This window comes from Hordeum vulgare, chromosome 1H (assembly GCF_904849725.1).
Source record: "Hordeum vulgare subsp. vulgare chromosome 1H, MorexV3_pseudomolecules_assembly, whole genome shotgun sequence".
Taxonomy (NCBI): domain Eukaryota; kingdom Viridiplantae; phylum Streptophyta; class Magnoliopsida; order Poales; family Poaceae; genus Hordeum; species Hordeum vulgare.
In genome coordinates this window covers 507,356,445-507,371,501 of record NC_058518.1, presented here as the reverse complement: position 1 = coordinate 507,371,501, position 15,057 = coordinate 507,356,445, and the positions used below count along the sequence as shown (strand labels likewise).

At 42.6% G+C, this 15,057-nt stretch overlaps 1 protein-coding gene across 1 annotated transcript; it reads left to right on the top strand.

The window, feature by feature from the left end:
- Positions 1 to 3,335: 3,335 nt before the first annotated feature.
- LOC123402673 lies at positions 3,336 to 11,398 on the top strand. Its single transcript, XM_045096618.1, has 14 exons — positions 3,336 to 3,412; positions 3,536 to 3,680; positions 4,044 to 4,084; positions 4,199 to 4,252; positions 4,352 to 4,435; positions 4,634 to 4,722; positions 4,870 to 4,950; positions 5,962 to 6,095; positions 6,539 to 6,580; positions 6,869 to 6,939; positions 7,018 to 7,111; positions 7,434 to 7,515; positions 11,157 to 11,239; positions 11,327 to 11,398. Exons 1-14 carry the CDS (start codon positions 3,336 to 3,338, stop codon positions 11,396 to 11,398), a joined length of 1,149 nt encoding a protein of 382 aa, XP_044952553.1.
- The last annotated feature ends 3,659 nt before the right edge of the window (positions 11,399 to 15,057 follow it).

Genomic DNA, 15,057 nt, shown 5'->3' with positions numbered 1-15,057 from the left:
GCCATGTCTCACCATCTTGCCAAGCCATGTGGGTCATCTTATTGACCCTGCCGAACCCCACCATGTCACACCTCTCGTTGGACCTCTCCTCCGCCTCCGATGATGCCCCGTCATCCAGCTTGGTGACCCAGCTCTGCGTCCTCCCACTCTTTGGCACAGGGAAGAAACACGCCCTGTGGTCGTCAATCCATACCATGGCGATTTTTCGAAGGTAGCAGCATTGATGGGCACCATCTGCATGACATTGTACAACATCTTTGGGAGATTAAATCGCAAATCTAGAACGACACTAAGCAACTGAATCATACATTATGAATTTTGACTGTATGCCTCAACTTGAAATACAAGATTGGACGTACACCGTATAAAAAATATCTACAGCAAGAAACAGTAGACATACTCTACACCACACTCAAATAAGCTCTCTCCTGTTATATCACTCAAAAAGTAAAATAAGCAATCAATTTTCTGAACCCAAGCATACTCAAATAAGAATAATAAAATGAGACGAAAAGTACATACTACCTTGTCTCCAAAAAAAATTTAATGTAGAGGGCTATGCATGATCTATAATAGTTAATAAACTACAGGATACACATTTCCAGTCTATAGATCTAGCTCAAGGGGAATCATATGTGAGCAAACAAGGGGAGTAGTTTATACCATGAAAGAACTTCTCTCCCAATAATTCAAAATTCATAGACTATATTACATGCAGTTCACGTAACATATGAATAGAAGGTAGAAAATAGCCACAGAAGGAAGTACCTCCAACATTGGTTAAGGAATATTGGAAAGAATAAGGCATGGTGGTCGGTGAACACGACCTGTGGAAGGCATTGGTCACACAATTATTGGAATGCCAAACCAGGAATTAACATGGGAGTAGAGAACATGCACCACACATATTTGTAAAAAGGCATAATAGCACAACGCAAACAGGGAACTGAACAATAGACTACAAATAAGCAACACCAAATGTTCACTGATGGCATCAACTAAAGTATCAGAAGAAGCTATCTCAGTTAAATTAACCAAGACATGGTGATTTCTCACCATCCAAAAGAACTAATCTTGTAGATAAATTGATCTGAGAGAAATTTCTGGTCATATACTTCCTTCGACTTGGTCAAATCAGAACATAGTCCTGTTGCACATCCATGTGCTCCAGCGTTTGCACTTATCCCCTAACGAGAACGTGAACATGAAGGTAAATAGAAGCAATACCAGGCATGAGAGGCAAGGGCTGGAGCTGTACCTAAGCTGGGATGTAACTTGTGGCTGGGGGTGAGGATGGTGACGACGGCTAGAGGTGGTGGTGGAGGCGGCCAGAGCTGACCGGGGCGATGACCTCTCTCGTCGGGGCCGGTGGCGAGCCACACTCCTCCCGCTGAGCACCGAGAGGTCGGGGAGAAGGAGACCACGCGAGGGCGAGTGGAAGCGGATCATCGGATGTACGGTAATCATGAAACTACCAAATTTATGATGTATAGTCAGAACATGTTAATAGCTAAGGTTCAATAAGCAACTTTAAAAGAATACTTCTAGAAAGAAAAAGCTTAGTGTGGCAGAACCAAGCTCTACCCCTAGAGAAGGAAAAAAAGTCAGCCAATGGCTGGATAACCGAATGTATAGGACCCTTTTACTGCAGATTCAGTGAGATAGCAAGGCATGTGGCCCGATGATATATTCGACTACCAAAAGTCACAGAAGTACTTCCTCTCAAGTCAAGTGGTTGATGATAGAACCGTTAGTTCATATGATTACCCAATCCAGGTATCATCAATTAGATTGTTTGCATATCAGATCAAACAAATGAGTAGGGAAGCAGTCTATACTGATCACAGAAGATAGCTTGTAGAAGATTTTGAAAGAGTAACTTGCCCTTATGCAATTAAACTCCACCTACCTCTAATCTGAAATGCAGTAAACGTAGAATCCTATCTTAATAAACTGACTAACAGAAAAGACGTGTTCAGAAAACAAGTTGCAGATCAAGTTGTAGCACATAAGAGAACAATCATAGATAAGATATCATGATCTAGAGTTAACAATCTGCTTGGTGGTGCAGGGGCAGAGGCCATGGCGTTGGAGGGGATGAGATACCTGCAGATGAGGAACAGCGGTGGAGGACACAACTCGGGCCGACGAGTTGCTGCTCAGGGGCTGGGAAGAGAGCAGAGACGACGGGAGTAGGCTCCGGGGTAGGGGGGGGGGGCTCGGGGCAGGCCGCGCCGCCACCGTCGGCGATGAGGAGGAGGACGTCGCCTCGTCCCGTTCCGCGGCGGGCTCTGGCGGCATCCGCTCGTACCAGTGGCTGTGGTGCTCTGCGCGCAGGCTGCATCCGCTCGGACGGCAGGCTTCGCGGAGGGGGAACAGGTCGGACGGGAGGCTCGTGCGATCTGGCTGAGCACCGGGGAGGACCGTGCCCGCGGCGCTGAGGTCGGAGACCAACACCACTACCGGTGCCCACAGAAAGAAAGAGCGCAGCGGCGGCGGCGGGGATGAGCGCGGCAGCGGCAGTGGGGAGGAACACTGCGAGTGGCGGCGGCGTGGCAGGCAGCGTGAGGAGATCGAGAGAGGGAGGCGGACCTGGAACGGGGGGATGGGGCATGGATTGTTTTTGGATTTGTCGCCTAGCTTGTCCGACGTGGATGCAGCAAGCGAGCGCCCATACTGCGTACGTTAATGTGTTGGATTGTGTGATTCGCGGTTGTTTGCATGTTCTCGTGCGAATCTTTAATTTCTCTCACACAGGAACGAGTGGCTATTGTGATCGAGGTCCGTTAGTGACGGATGATTCCCCGTTCATGCTCATCAGAGCTTGGATTTCATCTTGTTCGTCTCCTACTTTCCAATTTGCTATGTATATTTTTCTTTTTTGCAAGGTCATTTTCTTCACAATTTTTTTTAGCCGTTTCACATTTTTTTACTATATATGTGCTCCTAATGTTAGACTTGCGCATACACGACACATTTGACTCCCATCAACTAAAGACACATTTGAGCCAATCACATTATTGAGTTTTGGTTTATTTTGATTTTTTTGAGAAAACGCATATGCACGTAGAGAAAGGATAGTAACGTGTCCTTGTATGTTTTGTTTTAAAAAAAAAGGATACGACTATCCAAAGCAGATTAGCCTTGCACACAGCAATCTCCTTCTCTGTCTTGAAAAAAACCTTGTCCAGCAAGAAAGAAAGGAGATGTATAAATAGCAGGCGCAGACGAAGACGAAGGCATACACATACACAAACCCCATCCCTCATGTTGTCTAGCTTAGTTGCGATCCTACATCGGCACGATCAGAGCAGGGAGGAAACAAATAAGGATCGATGGAGGCGACGAGGAAGATGGACGGTGTGGTGCCGCCCCTCTCCGACTTCCCCAGCCCCACCGCCGCCCGCACCAGGTCCGGCCGCCATACGTCTCCATGCATCCCTGTCGATCGTTCTTAGCTACAGTAGCTTCAACGTACGTGAACCGGTCATGCATGCATGCAGTGCAGTTTATTTCAAATTTCTACTGCGTGCAGAATGGCGGTGCCGGCTTACGAGATCATGTTCGGCAAGCTCCAGCTGCGCAGCCTGTTCGACGACTACTTCCACCAGCCGGGCAGCCTTGACGCCGGCATCGTCTTGAAGACGCCCGAGGATCCAACCGTTCAGCTCAGCGCCGCCGTATCCTTTTTTTCTGCAAGACATTTTTTCTTTGTTGCGAGTCCACTGTATCCGATCCATCCACACTCAGAAACAATTAATAAGATTATGTTTGTTTGATCTACCTGATATATATATATATATATATATATATATATATATATATATATATATATATATATATATATATATATATATATATATATATATATATATGTGTGTGTGTGTGTGTGTGTGTGTGTGTGCGCGCGCGCGCGCGCGCGCGCGCGCGTGTTGTTGGATGATTTTGATCCCTCTTTTAGCTAGCTAATTATTCCCGAGTTATCGGAAGATCAAACAAGTGCATGCCATTCAACTTAATTTCCCTAACTTCAAACTCAATAGATGTCTCCAGCTGGTGGAGAGGCCATGTTTCGGTGGCAGAGGTGGTTAATTACCTTCATATCTGTTCAAACCTATGTATTGTTTCGTGACATGAGCCCATTCTTGTACCCTAAACAAAAAAAATAAACAAATATGATTTGTTGTTTTCTTTCCAGGGATTTGGAAAATCCTAATACATATGTGGACCTGCTCGCGTCGACCGCAAAACCGTAAGCGCATACGGTTTCGTTGCCAATAGTATCTATTGTTGCTGCGAGATGTGCATATATTGATTATGCTAATTAATTTGGGTTTTTATGCATGTCCAGTATGTTGCAGGTGAAATCATGCGCGTATTATCCAAAGTACGGAGTCGGCGCCTTCGGAACATTCCCTTTGCTCATGGCAAACAGGTAGGTCGTGTCTCTTTTCTGGCTATTACACACCGTTAGCAGAGTTGATGTATGTAAGTTCTATTTCCATTTGAACTTTGAATGCTAGTTGATGTTATGAACAACATTTTCATGATTGTTGTTAATTGATTCTAAATATGATTGCATGGAATAAGCAGAATGTCTAATTCAGTTGAGTTTTCCTGCCTGCTGCTGCAGGGGAGAGGGTAAAGAGGATTATGGTGTCATGGGTTTAAGATATGGTTCAAAGAATCTGTCCGTTGGAGCATCCTTTGTGCCATTTGCTGGTATGCGCTGTTATTTTATTATTATTTGCAATTCTAATTGGAACTTTGATGAAATTTATTGAATATTGGTAATGATTTGTCCCCATGTTCATCTTAGTTTTCAATCTGTTGTTCTATACTAATACTTCTAATTTCTTCTCTTTGTAGTATCCGGTGAGGTACCCTATGGAGCATGGTTGGTTACAAGGAAAGGAAGATTAAGTGCAGGGGTACAGTACAAGCCACTTGGTGAGTGTTATTACTTATTAAACCTTCAATCGTCATTAGGACCTAATGTTTTACTCCGCATGAATATTAAAGACCATCATCAAAGCTCATTGTCATTCACATGTTTAGTTAGAAATTTCGTTATATACAAAGGTCTATGTACATTGTATATCCTCTATTCTTAAATACTTGCAACCCATTATTTATTTTTCTTCTTGATGCAACTATGCCATATCATCAAGTCATGCATGTGATCATAAGTTACTATTTATGCATTATAATCTATTCATACAACCATGCCACTAATCGTGCATGGATTTGTTTCACTAATTTTTGTGCGTGTCATAGATGTCATGTTACACAGCATAACCTACAAATATAGACGTTGGAAACTTGAAGCAAATATATGTAGATCATGTTACACACTTTTGCTAAATCCATTTTTAAATGCTTGGAACCCATTATTTATTTTTCCTCTTCATGCAACTATGTCACATCATCCAGTCATGCATGTGGTCATCAGTTACGATTTATGCATTAATCTATTCATGCAATCATGCCACCTTAGTAATCATGCATGGATTTGTTTCACTAATTTTTGTGCGCGTCATAGATTGTCATGTTACACAGCATAACCTACAAATATATATTGCATTGGACACTTGAAGCAAATATATGTAGGTCATGTTATACATTTTTGCTAAAAATGGCACCCCGTTTGTCTTCAATCCAATGGATTTCTCTTTTTATACAATATTTTGCGACATGTTTCATATACTTATTGTTTCAAAATACATCTCGAGAGCGTTCTAAAATTTGCTTTCGCAATAATTTGTTTTATCAAGGTTTCCGTAGCAACGCGTGGGGCATCATCTAGTTTCCTATATGTTAGTCTCAAATCAGTAGTTAAGCCATTTGCAATGGATAAATAAGAGAGCCTCGGTCAGATACGTATCTTCTAGTTTATCTCTAGTTTGGGCATCAAAAATTTAATCCTACTTCTGTGTCCATATAATACTTCAGCAGGTCCAGCAGGTGAAAGCGAGAACACTGCACCTTTTAATGATTTGAAGAACTGGAATTGTGCAATCAGTTATGGCACGGGCTCAACTAGCCTACTCAGCCCTTCATACATTTTTGCTCTGGAGCTTCTTCGAAGTACACAGGTTTGTTGTAGTTTCCTTCTTGCCTGATAAGAAACTCACATATTTTTGTTAGCTTGCAAGACTTAAGGTCTTTTGACAAGAGATTGTATATAGAGTATGCTGATGGACACTTAATGCTTGAATTAAAATGCTACTCCTTTTAACTATGGTGAATATGAACTCATGTTTCTGAACAATGAATTATTCGACTTTCACTTCTACACACAAGAGTTATTATTTTAGAAGTTAAAACTTGTATGTGCTACATTGTGAAATATCTGATTTTGACTTAAAACAGAGTATTCAGTAAATGATCCATCAGAGTGAAATATGGTGCATATGCCCATTTCATTCTCCCTCTCTCTCTGTTTGTTGCTATTGCTAAAATAAAACCATAGTCTGTATTAAGCTACTTTTACCTTTATTGGAACTCATGATGAAATTTTCTTTTCTTTGATGTGCAGCTGGTTGCATCATTCTATAGGCGCCATGTTATCGACACATTGGTAAGTGTAGTTATATTTCAATTCGTGATCCACAGATTATTTCCTCCCGTTTACTAAATTATATATAACTCTGAAAGTTTCAAAACAAAAAACTCTGACACTCCTCATACTCAAATTTGACTTCTTTTCTGTGAAGGTTCAGTCGAGTATTTCAGTTCCATTGAAATACCATGTCAATTTGTTAAACATAGGCTAAGTTGTGTTTTCTGAATCGTAGTGTTTTAGCCTCTAGTTGTAACGAAGAAATATTATAATTTTATTGGACACCTTCTGTCCCTCTATCTATAGGAAATAAGTGAAGATGTTCCCTTTTTTGGAACCAAAGGCTACGTTGATTTTGGGCTTGAGCTGAACAGAAGGTAAATCTCAAATGAGGAAATACTTCTTGGTTTGGCATTGATGCACCTGACAACCTTCAGTTTTGTATGATTTTTTAGCTTGGAGAAAGACAAGCCAGAAGAAAACAAGGCCGACGATTCCTTGTTTCAAGTAGCTGCCAGTTGGCAGCCTAATTCAAGTTTATTAGTAAAGGTTAGTTGCACCCCTCTTTATTAATTAGGCCTTCATTGTAAAATGTGTTATGTATCCCTGAATCAGTATATTCATATAGAAACAGAAAGAAAGAAATCAGTGTGTGTGTGTGTGTGTGTGCATATGTATATACTTCCCTTCTACTCGAATTTATGTTTTAGTTTGGCCTTTGATAAAATGACAAGCCAAAGTAAGACATGGCATCTAATAAAATGTTCCCACTAAAATGTGTTATTGCAATGAGTAGACCTTTATATATAGTTATTATCTATATCTATTTATGTATTTTTATATCTGAATATCAATATTGTTTTCTAAACAGGGGAAGGTGGGTTCCTCCAAGTCGTCTGCTGCTTTGGTGTGCAATTCTTGGTGGAAACCATTCTTAACATTCAGCGTCACAGGTTTGCATCCTTCAAATTCTTAAGAAAAGAATCATTTGCGTTGCAAGTATAACTTTGTTATGCTTTTGGCGAAAGGCTACTACCAAACTCATTTTGCTTTTATTTTTTCGTGCTCCTGGATAGGTCATTGATTATATTTTTTGTTCACTGTGCTCATTTTCATTGGCAAGAATTTCCTGTTCCCCACATCAAGAATTGAGATAGGCTAGTGAATTATGTTTAACCTAAGCACTCTGAGTAGCACAACTAAATTAGATTTCCCTGAAGAATGCATATTGAATACTTAAACAACTTGTCCAAGACGTTTCTATCGTAATATGGTTGAATGTGACCAGTAAACTTTTGTATTATGTATTTGTAAAGACCAAATTACTACATAACAATATATGAAGAACAATTCCAGTAGTTAATAATTCAGTATAAAATACTCCCTCCGTTCCTTAATATAAGACCTTTTAGAGATTTCACTACAGACTAGATACGGAGCAAAATGAGTGAATCTACATCCTAAAATGTGACTACATATATTCATATGTAGTTCATAGTGGAATCTCTAAAAGGTCTTATATTTAGGAACGGAGGGAGTAGAAGGTTGTTTCCATTCCTGCAATTGGTACTGTTTGAACTTTGAAGTGCACCGAACAACTCAACAACGTTTTTCTTGCTTGCAGTCGAAAATGATCACCAGCAGGGCACTAGATCATACGGAGTTGGATTCCGTGTCGAGGATATATGATCAATGACTCAAGTACGTTATTTATCTTACTGGTTGCATTGTAAACTCAAAATTGGTGCTTTTGTTCAAGAGTTCACATTGAATGTTCTGCTAATAAGACTATTTTTCAGATATTATTGGATTACAGTTACCAAGTAGCTGATTCGGTTTAAACAAGGAGGACTTTGCACCAGATCTTGTGAGAGAGAATAGGAAGAACCAAATATGTGCATTGTAATATTTACTAGCAGGGTTCAGAGCCTACACGTAGGATGTTGTCTTACTTGTTACAGAACAATTGTGTTTCTTTTGTGGTACCTTGGATTTCGTAAAAGTTACTTGTCAATAGAAAATTTCCTTATTATTATGCTTCACGTACCTTGGATTTCCTAAAAGTTACTCGTCAATAGAAAATTTCACTATTTTTATGCCTCACGAATTATTTTGCATTAATTAACTTTCGGAGATGATAATATTAGAGACACGCATCATGCAGTGTTCCAGAAATCAGCGAGTATATACTGATAACATGTTGTTGATGTTTCTGATTGATAGTTAGCCACCTAAAAGTTCATCGACAATTTCTGTGTGGACCAATATCTATTATTAGAGTTGCTGAATTTGACTCGTGCAAATTTTAAGGCCATTTATAACCTGAGAACTTTGTATGAGCCAACATAGTCTCTCTAACATATAAATGTTTCTTACTAAGAAAAATACAGCGAAAAAATGATGATGGAACAAAATAAAAATAGCAACAGTCAAAATATACACGAAGCTAGTAGTTTTTTTTTTAGGAGTTGTCTCTTTTGTGAAGTACAGAAACCGCAACTCTCGTGACTTCTCTTCTAATACACCAATGGAAACTTATTTCAATACATAGTACTTCCTTATATTCATATTATTTATCTTAGATTTATCTAGATACATGTGTATCATATTACTTGTCTTAGATTTGTCCAGATACACATGTCCCATTTAGAAAAATCTAAGACAAGTAATCTGGATCTGAGGTAGATACATCAGTGTACACGAAAAAATATATGAATTGTCACCATCTATTTGGGCAATAAAATGAATTTATACCACTTAATATCATGGCAGGAATCACATTTCGTTATGGCCCGTAAGAGAGGGGGATGAGGAATATATGGTTGGATGTAATTATGAGTGATGCAAATCGCTCGGCGGGCGAGGAAAGCAAAGTTAAAAATTTGGTGCGATGGCGATAGGCGCATTGGCAACACTCCCCGCCCCTCCCTCCCTCCCTCCCTCTTATCCACTCCTCTCCACACCAGCAATCTCTCCCTAATAATAAAGCAAATAGGGTTTCTGGTCGTCCGTCATTAAAATTACCCTTAAAGTTGATAAAAATTACCCACCAATGCCACCCGTAAGTATAAAAACGATTCGCTTTTCGGATTTCAGAAAACGCCGCCCTGTGTTGTGTTTATAAAGTACTGACATATAGATATACTAGTAACACAGGACTAGCGCGATGGGCAGAGTTGCGATCCTCCAGGCCAGAGACCTCAGGGCATCCTGTTTTTTCTTTACTTTTTATTCCTGTTTTAGTTTTTTCTTCTCTAAATTAATTCCAGATTTCCAAAAGAACAAAAAAAAAGTTGTCAGTTTGAAAAAATTAGAAAAACGATAAACCTTTTGTGTATTTACAAAATATTCAACAAGTCATAAAACGTTCATGAGTTCAAAAATTGCTCACATATTATACAACAAATCACGATTTCATATAAATTGTCATGAAATAAAAAATGTTCCTAATTTTTTAAAATGATCCGATATTCAAAGCATATTCAGGAATTTGGAAAACATGTTTATCAACTTTTAGAAAATGTTTGTAAAAATTAAAACACATATGTTAATAATGAACAAAACTAACTGTCGCTTACATAAAGGTTTTATTAGGAAACCTCTAGAGGTCGTTTTATGATTTTATTTAGTCCCTCGCGTCGGATAAAAAAAGGTTTCCGTGTTTTGTAGTTTGATCAGCTAAATAATATTTTTTTTGTGACGCCTTAACAAATCAAGCCGCGATGAGCATTATATTTTTAGTTTTTGAAATTACATTTTAAAAGTGTCTTATCTCATCATGACATCACTCAGATATACTTTGTGAAATAACATTTCAAAAATCCTTATGTCATTATTGCATTGGATTCATACCTTTTTATATCTATCACACCTGTATAACCTGATAGTTTTTCTTCCGTTGCAACGCACGGTCATTTTTGCTAGTAAAACAAAGGTATGTATGCAAAGCCTATCTGTTTCCGTAGTGTCCATGTCTGGTGGCCGTGAGCCCTGAGAAGTGAAGTTGCATTCACCGCGAGGAAGTAGGACATAGACTGGCCCAAAAGTGACATGAGACGCCGTTGTCTCCCATGCCTACTCCTACTCATTAGAGTCTGCGACCGAGATGTTGCTGGTGGAGGTGAGATCGCCATGGACGGGTCGACCTCGTGGTCGAAGCAGCGTCAACGGGACCTTTTGCCAACGCGAATGACGCATCTGACGCCGTCACGCGAGCGTTGCGAGTTGCCTCTTAAAGCGCTCGTAGATCCTCAACAAAGTTAGGTTTCTCCGCGGCCATGGCCTCCTCACTCACAAACTCTTCATAGATATGGCCCTCCACCAGCCGACGATGCTCGAAGAGAGCCAGGTTGTACTGTTGCTCCTCCTACGCTTGTCAGAACATTGAAATCAGTCGCGGCACAAGCAGCTCCTCCCTCATGGCGGCCTCAAAGTGCCTCTGCACCTGCTCGATGGTGAAGGCAGGATGGACCATCACGGGCAGGGGCGTTGTCTCGTCGGAGGAGGCTTCCTTCATCACCGGTTCCTCGTCGCTCACCTCTGGCGACCTCACCACTAATCCTAGCTCTATCTACCACACGCAAAGGCCCTGCAGTCACGCGCAAGGCCGATCACCTCTACTTCTGCTCCCTCAAGAAGCTCTTCCACAACGCCCTAAAGCTCGCAGTCATGGTGAAGGTAGTGCATGGAGGAGGATTGAAGCGGGTGTGTTTTTGATGGGGATGATGCCAGCCAAATTTATGTTTAGATAGTGAGTTCCTGCAGGCATCAGAGTGGGGTTTTTGGCTGTCGTATCTGTTTGATGCCGACAAGCAGACGCATAGGCAGCCGGTTTGAACGAGGTAGATCGTCTTCTCATCTTGTACGCTCACTTTACTCCGTTACTGAACATGCACGGAAATCAGGAGTGGTACGGGCGGCACTCTCAGCCGGCACGCCACTTCAATGCCATGAGAGGCGTTCGCTGCGGGTCGACATGAATACGGCGCATGCACTCTGAGCTTACATGGATGAAGAGCAACCGCCTCGCGAGAGAGAGGGTTTTGGGTGGATCACAACGATCCGAGGGCGAGAGAGAGGGTTTTGGGTGGATCACAACGATCCGAATGCCGGGAAAGCCCTCATGGTTTGTGATGTCTGAACCGGTCCATGAACCAATGAATATCGCATTGTATAACAAACTTTGTCTGTGATCCCGGATTGTATGGCAAACTGCGTCCGTGATCCGGTGGATGCCGCATTGGATGGCAAACTGTGTTCGGACGGTTTGAGCATCGGTGTTGGAGATATCCTAATAAAGTCTTTCTCATTTCTCCAAGAGAAAAAGGATACAGGCAAAACACAAGGAAAAAAGGAACATAAAGAAGAAAAAGCGACCTCCACCTTTGAATAACTAACGGATCCGAAATTTCTGGAGGGATAGCCTGGGGCGATTCTGAGGCGACAGGAGGGGAGAGCCCTGAGATGGGCTCCCCGCCGGCCGGCAGGGGATTTGGCCTCGTCGGCGGACGTTTCTGGGTGCTGCCTGACGACGACGACGACCTACAGAACGCACCAGCGGCTTCTCCAACCCCTTCCGACATCGTATGCGAATCCATTCTGGTGGGATACTCGGAGGAGCAGCTCGCAGAATCCATAGATGGGTTAGTTCCAGTTTCAGATCCTGCCTGGGAAGGGCTGTCAGCTAATGACGAAGACAGGATCGAAGTGCTCCGACGCGTTGTGCACCGGCGAACGTCGACGAACGCTATAAGACCATGGAAGGGACCTCTACCGAAGGTACGTCTTCCGGCTCTGACGTTAGCAGATTTTTTTCTTTCTTGTAAACGAGCACCACTCAGAAAACCTCGTCGAACGGCGGCGACATCTCGACCGGCGGCACATGTTTCAGATAAAACGGATCTTGGGAGTCGTCAGACAAAAGAGTCTCCTCTGAATTCTATTTTAGGCCAATATGGGCTGGACTCTAAATCTGCTGATTCACGAACGACTGGGTATATGGCCCAGTACGTTGCGGGAACAGATCAGATACTTGATTTTCCTGACAAAACTCATACCGAGATTGACGAGGTTACCGACGTGGACAAGGAAGGTCTATTGTCGGCTGACTCTCCAACAGGTTATAAAGATCCTGGGGTAAGATCGGGATTAACTGGAGGGAGAAAGGCGATTCCAGGCTTTCCGTTATGATCTGGCACAGCTAGGAGTATTCCTGCGTTGGGTTCTATGGCGGCGAAAGCTGCACCCTCTGCACCCGAGGCAGGTTCGTCCGCTGGGCCATCGTCTGCGGTGACTGCACCTGCGGCGGCAGGGCCTGTTGCTGCGGTAGGTGCTACAACGGTGGCAGGCACGCGGGATCCTAAGCTGCCTGATGGTCAGGGCCGTGGGTCTGCTAGTGCTGGAAGAGGAGCCCCTGGAGCATATAATCGGGGTGGCGGAGGTGGTTTTCATGGACACAGAGGCTATGCAAACCATTGGAACGATTATGCTGCTGGATCAGGGGGGGTCGATCCAATTGGATGGCCGGAGGAGGTCCTGGGGGAGGAGCCAATCAATGGCGTCGTCCCTTCCAGCCACCCCAAGGTAACTTTGTCGAAGGAACCCGTGGATCGAACTTCCGGCAAAGAGGCGGGGGCGGAGTACGCAACTACGGTCGGAATAATTCTGGCCCGATATGGAAGGAAGTCACACAAGAGGACGTGGGGGAAGATGACACCCCGACAACGCAGCAAATAACGACGGAGGACAGGGAAGTAGCGCGAGCCAACAAGGCGGCTCGCAAAAAAGAAAAATTGACATGTTATAGGTGTGGGATATCCGGTCACTTTGTAGTGGACTGTACCACGGAGTTGTGTGATATCTGTCAAAGGCCTGGACATATTGATGATGCATGTCCATTACTTTTAGCTCCAAAGCCTGTCATGAACATATATGGGGTTTGCCATACCAAACTGATGTTTTTTGAGACACCAGGTTCCACTTCAGTTCTAACTCCACCTCGCCTAGAGAGCTCAAGAACGGGTCTCGTCAGAGTTACGAATGGGGAGTTGACTGCTGAGCAAGTCTCGCAACAGATGAGAAGGCTGGTTTCGGAGACATACAATTGGGAACCAATAAGTGTGGAGCAAAATACTTACCAAGTTGAGTTTCCTAGACGAGAGGATCTTCAACGGTTACTCACTTTCGGGGTAAGTAAGGTTAGTGGCAGCAAGTGTTTACTTGAATTTGAGGAATGCATTAAACCAGCACCGCAGGGTACTAGGTTACAGAAGGTTTGGATCCGATTTACAGGTATTCCAGAAATTTTGCTTAATGACTTTCTTATCACATGGAGCATTGGTTCGTTGATTGGGAAGACTGAGAAAGTAGATATGCCCTTTACACGCAAGAGGGGGATAGCCAGATTGCTTGTGATGGTACTTGATGTTGACCAGATTCCTGTTATGCTCCGTGGTCTTATGATGGTGTGCATTATGATCTTGAGGTGGAGGTCGAAAAGATGCCACAAAATGAGCCAAATGATGAGGATACCCTCATGGCAGATGGGGAGGATAGGGATAAAGATCATGAGGATGTGAATGATCAAAATTCCGAGAAGTCAAGGGATAACAATAATCCTCATACCTCTTCTAAGAAAGAGAAACTACCTATTGGGGGTACATCTTCGGCATCAAAAGTTCCCATGGAGACATTACGTTTGGGTTCTTTTGATGTACCTACTACACCATATAAGATTGGTAGGGAGTTTGCGAAAAAGGTGGCGAATGAGCAAGCCCCTACTGTTTCAATTCATAGATCGGTTTCCTCATCTAAGCTGGAAGAAGTCACGCATATGATCACTAAGGAGAATAGAAAAATATCTTCCGCAGCACCGCTGGCTAGGAGGACTGAGCCATTGCATATGCCTGAGCATGATATCACGCAGCAAGCTCCAGCTCAAATGGCTCCGTCATCAAATAATGACAGGGAGGCGCATTCGTTTATGAGGGTCAGCAAGCAGGAGGCGAGTAGGCCATCTAATCCTGTTTCTGCCCATATACCTTCGAACAGTAAGCAGCAAATGAATATTTCGAACTATGATAACATTGTTGAAGAGACAAATGCTGACCAGCACTTTGATTATATCCTAACAGGGAATACCCAAAATGAGATTACTAATGATGATGTGATTTCATTTGGGGGGATCCCGGACCCTTCATCATGTGATAGACGTTTCAGTCAACGTATTCAGGAGAAGCCTGATGCTGATGATATGTCGATAGGTCGTGCCATGCGAGCTGCAAAAATTCGAGATGCTGAAAAAACTTCAGGTTTGTCTATAGATCAGACTGCATCTATTTTAAAATTTTCTGATTCTGAAATCTTGAGTAATGCTAGTGAATTAGGAATCTCTATGGGTACATCTAGTAATAATATAGCTAAGTCCATCAATGATATTCTTGATCTAGAAGTTGACAGAACCATAGAGTTCATCAATAATCTAGCAGCGGTTAAAC

Bases quoted from the DNA above. Each gene is read 5' to 3' on its own strand.
- LOC123402673 (XM_045096618.1), top strand. From the start codon at position 3,336: ATGGAGGCGACGAGGAAGATGGACGGTGTGGTGCCGCCCCTCTCCGAC. The intron at 3,681-4,043 runs GTATCCTTTTTT...CAAACTCAATAG, and splicing joins CCGTTCAGCTCAGCGCCGCC to ATGTCTCCAGCTGGTGGAGA. The intron at 7,516-11,156 runs GTTTGCATCCTT...AAGGCCCTGCAG, and splicing joins CTTAACATTCAGCGTCACAG to TCACGCGCAAGGCCGATCAC.